This window comes from Camelus bactrianus, chromosome 17, assembly GCF_048773025.1.
Source record: "Camelus bactrianus isolate YW-2024 breed Bactrian camel chromosome 17, ASM4877302v1, whole genome shotgun sequence".
NCBI lineage: Eukaryota > Metazoa > Chordata > Mammalia > Artiodactyla > Camelidae > Camelus > Camelus bactrianus.
This window is the reverse complement of record NC_133555.1, coordinates 298,309-310,982: the sequence shown is the minus strand read 5'-3', so window position 1 is coordinate 310,982 and position 12,674 is coordinate 298,309. Positions and strand designations below refer to the sequence as shown.

At 59.3% G+C, this 12,674-nt stretch overlaps 1 protein-coding gene across 19 annotated transcripts in view; it reads left to right on the top strand.

Annotated features, from left to right (window-relative positions):
• Positions 1-10,124, top strand: part of UROC1 (urocanate hydratase 1) — a 28,054-nt gene extending 17,930 nt beyond the window's left edge. For 7 of the 19 annotated variants that reach the window (XR_012499767.1, XR_012499766.1, XR_012499765.1 and 4 more), the window contains 6 exons: positions 309-407; positions 1,335-1,434; positions 3,586-3,667; positions 6,119-7,352; positions 8,110-8,209; positions 9,231-9,265. Coding sequence is in view for 3 of the 19 variants with exons in the window: in XM_074344155.1 (XP_074200256.1) it covers positions 309-407; positions 1,335-1,434; positions 3,586-3,667; positions 8,110-8,209; positions 9,231-9,371 (522 nt within the window). In the remaining 16 variants the exon portion in view is untranslated. Of the gene's footprint in view, positions 1-308; positions 408-1,334; positions 1,435-3,585; positions 3,668-4,048; positions 7,353-8,109; positions 8,210-9,230 lie in introns of those variants that run through there. The other 12 variants (XM_074344155.1, XM_074344154.1, XR_012499769.1 and 9 more) reach the window with 11 other exon arrangements.
• The last annotated feature ends 2,550 nt before the right edge of the window (positions 10,125-12,674 follow it).

The window sequence follows — 12,674 nt, the reverse complement described above, 5'->3', positions numbered from 1 at the left end:
GGGTATTTCTGTGGCTGTGAACGTGGACTGGGTCACACAGACCAGTCAGAGGGTGTCTCTGAGGAGCTGACTTATGAGTTTGGGGCTAAGTGTGGGATTGGGGGCTGGTGTGTGACCGTGGCGGAGGCAGAGGGGCCAGCTGGTGCACAGCCTGAGGAGGGAGCCAGCCTGGGGCACCAGCACAAAACAAGGAATGGCTCACATGCCTTTGGCCACAAACACCCCCACCCCCGGAGGCGACCATCTGGCTGCTGGTGGACGTGTCCCTGGGGGCCCCTCAAGGTCAACTCTCAGCCTTCTTTCTGCAGGTGGTGGGCTCCCAGGCGAGGATCCTGTACTCAGACCAGAAAGGCCGTGTGGCCATCGCTGTGGCCTTCAACCAAGCCATTGCCCGGGGGGAGATCAAGGTGGCCTGTCCTGTGCTATGGGGGGACTCCCCTGGGCTCCTTCCCCCCAGAGCCAGCTGGGGTCCCAGGAGGGAAGAGGCCTGCCCTCCAACCTGGGCTCTGATGCGGTCCCTGCTTTGTGACTCTGGGCCGTCGGGTGCCCTCCCTGAGCCCCGTCTCAGAGAGGAGGCTCATGTAACCCCTGAGTGTGGAAGGGGGCTTCCACACAAGTGTTTCGTGCAGTTCTGTTGAACTGTCTCTGTCAAGCTGTGGCAGACTTCCCTGGCTTCTCCCCATTTTCCTCCTGGTCGTCCCAGCCCACCTCGCTCACCACGTGGGGCTGACAGGACAGCATCTTCCTCCTCCCTCCCTCCGTCCTTCCCTCCTCCCTCCCTCCCTTCCTTCCCTCCTCCCTCCCTCCCTTCCTTCCCTCCGGCCTCCTCTGCGCCGGGCTTGTTCTAACACTGGGCACTGAGCAGAGAGCAGGGCAGACGGGTCCAGGTGGAGGGCGCTGTGGGCACACGGGCAGGGGTGTCCGTCCAGAGGCCCCGGAGTGATGAGCACAGGGCAGCTCCCCGGACATGGGGGCCGTGAGGGCCCGGGACCGCTGGTGCAGGTTGCAATCCCTGCGGCCCCGCCATGCTGGGAGGTGTCCTGTTCTCTCCGGGCTGCAGGTTTCCTGTCTGTAAAGTAGGGATGACAGTCCGGGTGGGGTTGAGGACGCTCAGAGAGCCACACAGGGCCCCGGGGGGACGGTAAGTGCCCAGGTCCGTGCGTCTCTGAGGAGCCTGGGGGCGTTGGAAAACGCCTGTGCTTCCCCCTCCCCGAAGGTCTGTTTTCCAGGGGGGACCCGGCAGGCGCCTGGCATGCACTGACCCTTGAGCTCTGCCCTGCGCGGGGCAGCACGTGGATGCTGTTGGCTGACCTCTGTGTCCTTCCCCATGGCAGGCGCCTGTGGTGCTGAGCCGAGACCACCATGATGTCAGCGGCACCGACAGCCCATTTAGGGAGACCTCCAACATTCATGACGGCTCTGCCTTCTGTGCAGGTGAGGGAGACAGCGAGGTTAAATGTTTCTGTGTTGGATTTGGGTTTTATTTAAAAATCAGTTGCTTCATTCATTCAGTCATGATGCTGTGGAAAAGGTGCTGGCATCTGAGGGGCGTGGCACAGGGTGACCAGCCCAGGACGGAGTGGGTTCTGGGGTGTGGGACTTGCAGTTGTAAACCGGGGAGGTGCCAGGCGGGCCCAGCAGGGCCACGCCCAGACTGGGTGCGCCTGGCCCCTCACGCGCTGGGTGATGCTCAGGGTCCCGTCTGCGCAGAGGAGACGGCAGCAGCCCCTACCTCTCAGGGCTGTCATGAAGAACGACGGGTGCTCTGCACGGCGTTACGTCCGCGCCCGCCGCTCGCGGTCGGCGAGGGGACCACTTCAGTCACCACAGGGTTGCTGCGTTCCGCTCAGGGGCCTTCTCATCCCCAGCCCTGGGGCTCCCCGCTGTGGGATGGGTCCCTGAGGGTAGGACCCTCAGGAGCACCGTCCACATCGCTGGCTCCTGGCTCACGGACTTCACGGGCTCAGAGTCAGATTCCTGTGCTGTGTTCAGTGTCTGGGGTCAGCCGTGCTGCCGCTGGTCACTGGTGTCCTCTTTCTTTTCCTTGGTCAGTCTGGGCAGAAGTTTGTCAGTTTTGTTGATCTCGAAGAAGCAGCTTTTAGTTTAATTGATTTTTTCTATTGTTTCCCTGCTTCCGAATTCATTGATTTCTGCTCTGACTTTAGCACAACCGCCTTCCTGTTTACTCTGGGTTTCATTTGCTGTTTCTTCTCCGGTTTCATGAGGTGGAAGCTGAGGTTACTGACTTTAAACCTTTTTTTCCTTCTAATAATAGTGTTTTAAGGCCATAAATTTCCCTCTAAACACTCCTTTAGCTGCACTCTACAAGTTTTACATAATGTATTTTCATTTTCATTCAGCTTGAAATATTTTTAAACTTCTTTTGAGACATCCTCTTGGATCCATGGGTTATTTAGAAGGATCTTTTAACATTTCCACGTTTGGGGAGATTTTTCAAACATCTTTCTGTTGCTGACTCTATTCATTCCTTTATAGTCTGAAAACATTCTGTTCTTTTAAACGTGTTACGGGTTGTGTTGCCGCCAGAATGTGGTCCACCTGGGCGCACTTGGGAGGAGGGTGTACTCCACTGTGTTTGGGCGGCTGCTCAGGTCCTGTTCCTGTCCTCCGGACCCTGCTGCCTGCCTGCCTGTCTGCCTGCTTGTCCGCGAACCCCTGAGAGATGGCGGTGATGGCCCCAGGCTCCTGCGGGTCGTCTGCTCTCCTTTCAGCTCTTAGCCACCTTGCTGTGCGCGTTTTAAAGCTGTGCCGTCAGGTTGTGGTGTCTTCCTGGAGACCCGCCCTGCCCGTCGCTGCGGGATGTCCCTTTGCCCTTGACGACCTGCTTGCTCTGACACTCTCTGACACTAACGCAGTCACGTTTCTGTCCTGTGGCCACACACCGGGAGGCTGGAAACAGCACAGGTGTAGTCCCTTGCGGCCCCGAAGCTCCGAAGCCTGGAATCAGTTTCTCAGGGCTTATGCTGAGCTGCGGACAGAGCTGTGGTGTCTCAGGAGGCTGCAGGGAGGACCCGGAGTGCGTCCCCAGGGGCCCTCCTCTTCTCCGTGGGCACTGGCGGGGGCTTGGGGGTGGAGCTCGCAGCAGAGTGCCGACCCCTCCATCCCTGATCCCTGTCCTGGGGCCTCGCATCTCGGGCCATCCCAGTCTGTCCTTGAGCAAATCCTCAGATGCCTGAGGCTCAGGTCCACCTCCCGCAGGCCCGGTAGTCAGCGCGCTGGGACCTCAGTCCTCTGCTGGGGCCAAGAACAGCTGTTACTTTGTCCCCCGCCCTTTGTGGGTGTGTGTTCAGGGTGGCAGGGATGCTCTGTCATCTGAGACCAAACCGCCACCACGTCCCTTGGACATCCTCCGTCGTCGTGCCTGTGGGCACTGTGCAGGCCCTCAGAGCTGAGGGGCAAGTAGCACAGGTGGCAGTGGGGGTGGTCCGGCCCTCGTCTGGGGCTCCTGCTCGCTCAGCTCTGGAGACAGACGTTATTGCTGCTCCTAGAGTCGCCCTCCCTGGTTCCCGTCGGTCCTCAGGCCCGGCCGCTGTGCTCAGGGGCTGACGGGCTCTGATTCCGCAGACATGGCTGTGCAGAACTTCGTGGGAGATGCCTTCCGAGGAGCCACCTGGGTTGCTCTTCACAACGGCGGGGGTGTCGGCTGGTAAGAAGGTTCTGGGGACCTGGGGGTGTGGGCGGGGCTCATGAGGAATCTTGGGGGGGTCCCCCGAGGGTCCTGGGCCTGCCTCTCCCAGCTCCCTCTGCTGATGGTGTCTCTGTGACATGACTGGACCTTTGGGGTCTCGCCTGTCGGGTGGGACACCGAGGCTGCTGTGGGTGCCAGAGCACATCCTACCCGTCGTCTCCATGACGCGCCCACAGATGTTTCCTGGGAGACCTCAGGCTGGCCCGGCCCCAAGTTCTCACTCTGCCAGGGCCGCTGGGCCGGGAGGCAGGGACCTGGTTTCTGGGCTTTGCTCTGCTGGGCCTGTCTCCAGCCTGCGCCACCAAGTGGGTTTCTGGGAGATTCTCTTCTGGGTCACAGTGCCGTCCCCTGTGGAGACATCCCTTAACTCTGCACCCAAGTCCGACGCGCGGGGTTTTCGACACCAGCTGGGTGTCCTGCAGTTCAACTCAATTCTGACGCTGTCGCCGGAGATGACACCCACCGGTGGAGGGCTCAGTCCCACAGACTGGCCCCCACCCCCCACCTCCATTGCCCTCCACTTCTGACTCCAGTCGCAAGAAAGTCCATGGTGTCACCTGTGCTTCTGCCCGACCAGACCAGCCGTCGCTCAAGGTTCCTGGGACCCCCTCCTCAGGGTCCACGGATTTGCTAGAGTGGCTCACGGTTTGCAGGGAACCCGTTTACTCGCGAGATTACTGACTTATCGTGGACGATACCACAGGATATGAATCAATAGGCAGATGAGGAGATACGTGGGGTGAGGACCCAAAGGAGCTCCTGACCTCGTGGAGTCCAGGCTCGGCACGTGGCATTGGTCTGGTTCCCCAACCCGGAAGCCCCCCAGACCCGTACTTTGGGGGTTTGTGGGAGTTCCCTTACACAGGCACGAGTGACTGAATCGTTGGCCGACAGCGACTGACTCAGCACCCCCCCCCCCCAGAAGGCCGGCTGGTCACGCTGTGGGCTCCGCTGGCGGCCAGCCCCGCCCCGCCCCGCCCTCGGGTGAGTTCTGGAGATCTCCTCCTTAGCGCAACGGAAGACACCCGTGCCCTGCTCATCGCAGGGAGCTCCGAGGGTCTTTGGAGCTCTGGGCCAGGGACGAAGACCAAATGTTTATCTCTTACTATAAATCACAATGTCACATTCACTGCGAAGAATAATGAATAATATTTACTGCAAGTGGACCATGTGGCAAGCATTTGCTAAACTCTTTGAATCCACTCTCTCACCTAATCTCGAGAAAGAAACACATTTAGTGACAAGGAAACCGAGACACCTGGCTGCGCCTGCGGGGGTCTCCCGGGGACCTCTGGCCACTGCGGGTTCCTGGCCGCTCGCGGCAGCAGAGGGTGCCGTGGCTTCACAGAGGACAGATCCCCAGGCTGCCGGCCATCCCTGAACCTACCTCTGAGCCCGCTTTGGCCTGATCAGGCCTGGCCTTGCCCTCCAGAGCCAAGTCCAAAGCGATGCAGCCTCCGGGAGTGCCCTGTGGGCTGACTTGCCCTCAGGCCCTTCGAGGACGAATTTGGAGCCACCCAGTCATGTGGCCCTAATTAATGGAAAACGTGACCATGGATACACAGGCCGAGAAAATCCAGATGGGGACAGTGCCTGGTTACCGGGCGCCAGGTGTCTCGGCGCTGGGTTTGCTGAGTTGGTTCTGGAGGTGAGAGAGTGACTCAGAGGGAGGGACCCAGCTGGGGGTGGAGCTGGATTTGGACCCAGGCCCCTCGTGGTCCAGGATCCACGGCGTTGCTGATAGGACGCAGAGGGCCAGGCGGGGAGGAACCGAGCACCTGAGAGCATGCAGGACTGAGGACCCGGAGGTCGCTGCTGGCTCTGCCCCCTGGCTCTGGGAGGGGGTGCAGCCCCCAGGCCGCCCCCAGGCTCTGACAGGCGCAGGTGGGGAGGTGCTGGCATAGGGCCCTTGTCCTGGCCGCCCTCGACGGCTCCTTTGGGGAAGGGCCCTATCAGACACGCACTTGTGTGCCTGAGCCCGTCAGACACTCCTGCAAGCCCCAAGGCGGGGTCAGTGGGAAAAGCGTCCCGTGGCCTTTCTTCCTTCCAGCTCCAGCTGTATCTTTTGCTCTGTTGTACGGAAAAAGCACGTTCTCAGATGGGAGCTGCCTGACACTTCCCGACTCGCCTTCAGCTTTGACGCTGTTGGCTGGCTCCCGTTTCCGAGCTGATCGGGGTCAGCGGCGGGCCCCTCTCTGCTCCCGGAGCTGCCCTGTCTCTGCGGAGCCCCATTCTCATCACATGCAGGCATCTGTCCTGTGCCGTCTGCCCGGCGGTCTCTGCTGTCTGCTCCCAGTTAGACAGGGCGCCCTTTGGACTGTGGGCTGCAGAGCGGGGGAGTCGGGGGCCAGTCTGGTCTGGGGCAGGGTGGACAGCTCCGTCAAGCTGCTGTGGTCTCTGTCCGTCCAGTTCCAGGAGCTGCGTGGTGACAGGGCCGCCTGTGGGAGCTGAGGCTTCCCCCCACTCCCTGTGTCGTCACCTTTGCTGTCACCCCCGGATCAAGCCCCGGGGCCCCACGTGTGTGAGGAATCACTGCGTGTATCCGGCCCACGTCTTCCTCCAGACACGGACGTTTTCCCTCAGTAGAGCCCATCTGGAGCTCGGACGTGCGCGGGGATGCCCAGAGCTTGTTAAGACGCAGACTCCAACGGCAGGTTGGAGTAGGGGAGGTCCAGCATCCCTGCCCGGGCCCCCTTCCGCCCGCTGGGCACTCGGGCCCCCAGGGCAGTAGCAGCTCGCACAAGCAGGAGTGTGGGTGTCGAGGCGGATCTGTCTGCACAGTTGCACTGAGCTTGTTTCTCAGGGACAAGTGGTCGTGATGACGCTGTGCTCTGCAGGCTTGCGGTGAAGATTCAGTGAACTAGTAACAGTCGCCAGAGCTGCCGTCGCGCACGACGTGTGGGTGGGTGTTTCCTGAGATGCTGACACGTCAGCTCACCTCAGCGCCTCCACGGTCGCATCCGAGAGGCCGCCGCACCCGGGTCTGCCGCGCACGGGGACTGGGGGAGGCCTGGCCCGCCTGTGGGCGAGCCCTCCACCCGTCACTTAGGAAGGGGCCAGGATGGGTCCCCTGCTGGCACTGTCCCTGAGCTGCGCGTTCCTTCTCTGTTCATCCTAGGATTTGGTGATTCCTTCGTTGGCACGTCTTGCACTGACCCTTCCCACCTGGGAGGTGGGGTTCCGCTTCTGTGTTCTTCTCAGTGGATGGTTCACTGTCCCGCCCCTTCTGGGAGTTGCCCCTCAGCTGCTGGTCAGTCGCAGTCCTCGCCCTCTTCCTGGGCTCAGGGCTCCTCCTGGCAGGGTTTGCAGGGTCACCTGGAGCCGAGCACTTTGGCTCTCTGACCATCTGGGCTTCAGGCTCCCAAAATAAACGATGTCATACGAATCTCCAGAAGAGCCCCCTGGTCAGAGGACATGTCAGGGCCCTTACTTGGCCACTGTGGCTGCCGCCTGCTTTCCCACCTGCTACTCAGCACCACCCCCCGACAGGTGAATGGTGACCTTAACTCTGCTGGGAGCCTCCTCCACCCCAAGGCTGCGGGACTGCTGGGAGCTCAGCTGCAGGGCCACGGGCCGGGGGTCCTCACCTCCTGGTGGGAGCTGGCTGGAGTTGTCAGTGGGGTCCGGCCGGGCAGAGAAGCAGGTGAGGCAGGATGGCCCTGAAGGGTCGGAGTCGAGGGAGACGAGGGCGCTGTGGGTGCGGGACCACGGGGAGGGGCTGGGAGTGGATGCCGGGGTCCCAGGAGTTGGTGTTTGGCAGTGACGCCTGGCAGGTGCTGACCGGATCAAAGGCGTTTCCCGTGTGTATGACCAAAGGGGGCTGGGGTCAGGGACGTGTGCTGGGCAGGGGCTGTGCCCACGTCCAGCGGGAGCCACGTCCAGCAGGAGGGTGAGGACGGATCTGGGGTGCTGGGGGGAGAGGGTTCCCACACGGATGGACAAGAACCGCAGGGCCAGCAGTGGGGGGACCAGCGCCCGCAAGCCCAGCTGAGACACGAATGACGCCTGCTCAGACACGAGTGGCCGGGAGAGGAGGCCGTCCAAGAAATGGGTTCACTAGGAAAGAAGAAGTACTGAAAACGAAGGGACTCGGCCCCCAAGTCATCAGGACCCCAAAATACGCCTAAAGCGAGCAGGAAGAGGAATGAGGCGGACAAAGAGCTCAGAGGATGGCAGGAGGGGAGCTGGCGGAGCAGGACCCCCGGGGTTCCTGGCGTCTGCACAGCGAGAAGGTGGCCCCATCCCCCCAGGGGCAGCACGTAGCGGCCCTGAAGGTGGACGTGGGGGCCGCAAGGTGAAGCGCGAAGGCGCGGGGGCCAACGGAGCCCTCTTCCCGGATGTGCCTACCCCTCGCAGGGTCAGGACCCGGGACTGACCTGGAAACACTTTGCCTCTCGCAGGGGAGAGGTGATCAACGGGGGATTTGGCCTTGTGCTGGATGGGACCCTGGAGGCCGAGCAGAAGGCCAAGATGGTGCTCAGCTGGGACGTCTCCAACGGAGTGAGTGTCTCCAGGCCCCCACCCCTCTCCCCATGGCTGGCACTGCCCCTCCAGACTGTGGACCCGGGATGCCCACCCAGGAAGCAGTCTGGCACCCTCCTCCCCAGCCTCTGCCAGGGCTCCGTGCTCACCAGACGCCCCAGCTCACCTGGGCTGTTTCCAGTCCAGCCTCTGTCTGCATGGGGGTCCCGGCAGTGAGACCCTTCCCCCACCACCACCTCCCTGTAAGAAGGCAGGGCAGAGAGCACAGCGTCTTAAGCTGGTGCAGCTGTGATCTGCTTTCTGCAGCACAGTCGTGTGTGTGTGCGCGCGCGGGTGTGTGTGTGTGTGTGTGTCTGTGTGTGTGTCTGTGTGTGTGTGTGTGTGTCTTGCTGGGGTTCCGTCCCTCTTGGTGACCACGTCACAGGGCCGGAATGGGGAAGTAGCGCAGATGGGAGGCCAGGTGGTGACTCGGGCGGGTACGTGCAGATGTGAGTGACACGGGGCTGGGGCTTGGGGAGCCCAATGCGAGGGCCAAGGAGTTAGATATTGGGTGGCCCAGGGGTTAAGCCTGAGAGTAGGGGCTGAAGGGTCCCCTGGGGGGCTGACTCCCAGGGAGCCCCCAGCAGAGGGGTGGTCTTCGTGTTGAAGGCAGTGCGGCAGTGAGGGAATGAGTGGGGAAGGTTTCGGGGTGCTGGCAGGAATGTAGCAGGAGGCGGGGAGGTGCCAAGGCCACCGTCCAGGGTAGCCCCGATGACGCTGGACCGGACGGAGAGAAAGAAGTGGGAGGGAGGGAGATGTGAAGGCAGAGCTGAGGTCCATGTGCTCCGAGGATGAGGACGACATAGGGGGCTCGGCCTGGAGGTGGGAGGGCTTAGCCTGGAGGTGAGGAGGCTTGGCAGAGGGAGGCCAGAGTCAGATCAGGGGCCGAGAGAGGAGGTGGGGGGCAAACTCTGGCACAGAGGTCCGCACCGGGAGGCGCCTGGCCATAAGGGTCCAGGCTGCCCTGTGGGAACCAGCGGTGTCCCCGCCCTGCCGGCAGGTGGCCCGCCGCTGTTGGTCCGGGAACCGGAAGGCCCACGAGACCATCTGCCGGACAATGGAGGAGATCAGGGGCCTGGTGGTGACACTGCCCCACGAGGTGGCCGATGAGCGTGTGCTCCAGCAGGCCCTGCGGCCATGAGGGGGGCTGAGAGCCACCCATCCTCACCGACAACCACACCACACCTGCTGCTGCCCACTGCCCTGACCCGGGCCCATCACCCTCAGGGAGGGCCACCACGTCCCACCCCCGTTTGAAGACAGATCGGCTGAGGCCAGACCGGCGGGCCCTCTGCATCACTTTGCGGCTCTGCTGGGGGCCTGGGGGGCCTTGAGGGTCTTGCTCAGGGCAGGCGCCTGGCTCCAGGTGCTCCTGCGGTGAACCCTGGCTGAGCTGGGCGCCGCCTCCCTCCAAGGGGCAGGGTTTCCTTCGGTCAGGTTCTCATTCAGCTGCTGCCTTCCTTCCGCGTGCCTAGGGCCTCCAGGGAACTAGTCGGAGGCTGCCCCCCACCCCTGTGCTGCTGTCCACGCGGGGTCGCCATGACCTTGCTGTGCAGAGCGCCCTGCTGTGACCTGCCCCTCACTCTCCTTAGTTCCCAGCCTCAGCAGAGCCCCAGCCGGGCCCACGTCAGGCCTAAAAAATTGAGAACAACAAAGAATTGAGAAAGAGTTCAGGGGATGGGTCTCTAAGGAGCCACAGAAAACTTGACACCCCTCCCTTCCCCATCCCGTGGGGGGCTGAGTCCTCAACCATCACACTACTTGCCTCCTCCCCAGTGGCCATCCCGCCTTCTCTCAAGCTAACCAAACCCCGGTGTTGTCTGGGCAGCAATGTACACAGTAGGAAGTGGTCCTCAGTGAGACCCTGAATAAACCTGGCTCACAGCTCTTACAATGTGAAGTTTTTCCGCCAGTTGATAAGGGATGGAACAGTGCGGCTGCTCAGCGTGTCCAGCTCAGTCTTATTTTTCAAGAAAGCAGAGACTTGTAGTCCACTGAGAAATGTTTTCATCACGATTGTTAAGATAGAACCAGCTGGCCCTGATGGGTGCAGGCTTGGCGGCCTTGCAAACCACAGGTTGTGAAAGTCTCAGAGCCTCTCCCAGGGCAACTTCTGCTCTCTGGGAACCCGAAACTGCCTGGAACCACAGGCTTTCCTTGCCGGCCAGCCCTGGCCAGTGCAGGGGGGCTCAGCGGAGCAATGAGCTCTCTTGCCTTGGGCTTTCCAGAGGGGCTCCTATCCTGGGGGGCCGGGGCTAGACTTGACCTACTGTTGGGTTTTGTTTGGCCTGCCCTCTTTAAAAAATTTTTGACTTTGTCACCAGTTTTTACAGAATGGGAGATTGCACTTAAAAATCCCAATTTTGAGTAATTCAAAGCAATCAGAAGATTAGGCCACACGTGCACTCCTGGCCCCTCGGGCTTGCTTTTTCCATTTGCCACAGTCCCCACCCATCTCTACTGTCCTCCAGGGCAAGGCCAGGTGTGTTTGCTGTTTATTCTTGGGCATGAGCTGCTGCTTCTTCCCCCTGCCTGCTCCTCCCTTTTGTGTCACCTGCACGGCCTCTGCTCGGACTTGAATCTGTGTCTGCACTGGGGTTCTCCAGAGAAGCCACAGCAGATGCACCCAAACATACATCCATGTGTTGTAATACAGGCAGGGATCTGCCTACGGATGGACGTAGACACTGTGTATGTCACGCCCGCTGGAGACCCAGGAAAGCTGGTGGAGGGGGTTGCGGGGGTCAACTCAGTCTGAGACGGAGGCCTGAGAACCAGGGGAGCTGGTGTAAGTCCCAGTCCAGGGCAGGAGGAGGTGAGATGCCCCAGCTCAACCAGTGAGGCAGGAAAAGGGGCAGATTCCTCCTTCCTCCACCTTGAAGGGACCTCGACTTCCTGCACGATGCCTGCCACCTACTTTGGAGAGTGCCTTCTGCCTTACGGAGTACTCCCATTCAAAGTCTAGTCTCACCTGGAAACCCCTCACAGACACACCCAAAGGCCCAACCCACGTGACGTGTAAAATGGACCACCACGGGGACCCTTGATGGAGGGGTCTCCTTTAACTCTGTGATGTAATGATTTACAGAAAGAAATATTTGGTCTTCCTCCCTGGTTCTGGAAGAGCTCCTAAAACTGTTAGAATTTCCTAAGTGATGAGAGAGTGTTTCCATGTAACAGGGCCCTTTTGGCCACACCTGAATTTATTTTAGTAAGGTGAATCTTGTGCCTCGCTGAGGACAGGGGCTGGTTGCCTGGGGTCCGGGTGGGGGACAACCAGCCTTGTGACCAGAAGACTGGAACTTTCAGTTTCCCTATCCTCTGACCACCAGGGAGGAAAGATGGGCTGGTGGTTTAATCAATCACAAATGGCCAGTGATGTATCAATCATGCCCTTATAACGAAGCTGCCATAAAAACCCAGAAGGAGAGCTTCTGGGTTGGTGAACTCGGGGAGATCCGGGGGCAGTGGCACACACGCAGTGCAGATGCTCCAAGTCCTTCCCACAAACCTTGCCCGCTGCCCTCTTCCACCTGGCTGTTCTTGAGTTGCTGCTCTTTGACCCAAAAGAGGTTTCTTTTTGATTTAAAAAAAATTTTATCATTGATTCATAATATTGTTAGTTTCAGGTGTACAACTTCAGATTCTTTTCCATTACAGATTATTACAAGTTATTGAGTACAGTTCTCTGTACCGTACAGTAAATCCTTGTTTATCTATTTTATATATAGTGGTGTCTGTCTATCAATCCCATACTCCTAATTTATCCCTCCCCTTCCCCTCTGGTAAGCGTTGTTTGTTTTCCCTGTCTGTGAGCCTGTTTCTGTTTTGTAAATAAGTTGACTTGTATTTTTTAGATTCTACACGTAGTCGTATCATACTTATCTGTGCCTAACTTACTATCTTTAGTTTTTAAAGAAATCTTCACACTTGTTTTCCACAGTGGATACACCAAATCACATTCCCACCAACAGTGTAGGAGAGCTCCCTTTTCTCCACACCCTCTCCACGATCGTTGCTTGTAGACTTACTGAGGATGGCCATTCTGACCAGTGTGAGGTGATACCTCATTGTGGTTCTGACTCGCATTTCTCTAATGCATGCAAGTCAAAACTGCAATGAGCATCTTTTCACGTGTCTATTGGCCATCCGGATGTCTCTGGAGAAATGTCTGTTTCTGCCCGTGTTTTGATTGGGTTATCTGTTTTTTTATTTAGCCGTATAAGCTGTCGGTATCTTTTGGAAATTAAGCCCTTGTCATTCACATGGTTTACAACCGTTTTCTCCCAGTCCGTAAGTTGTCTTTTTGCGTTGTTTATAGTCTCCTTTACTGTGCAAAAGCTTGTAAGTTTGGTTAGGTCCCGTTTATTTTCTTTCTCTTGCCCGGCCGACCCGTTTTTATCTCGATGAAGCCCAGGCTGTTTCTCACACTGGCTGTGCTGCT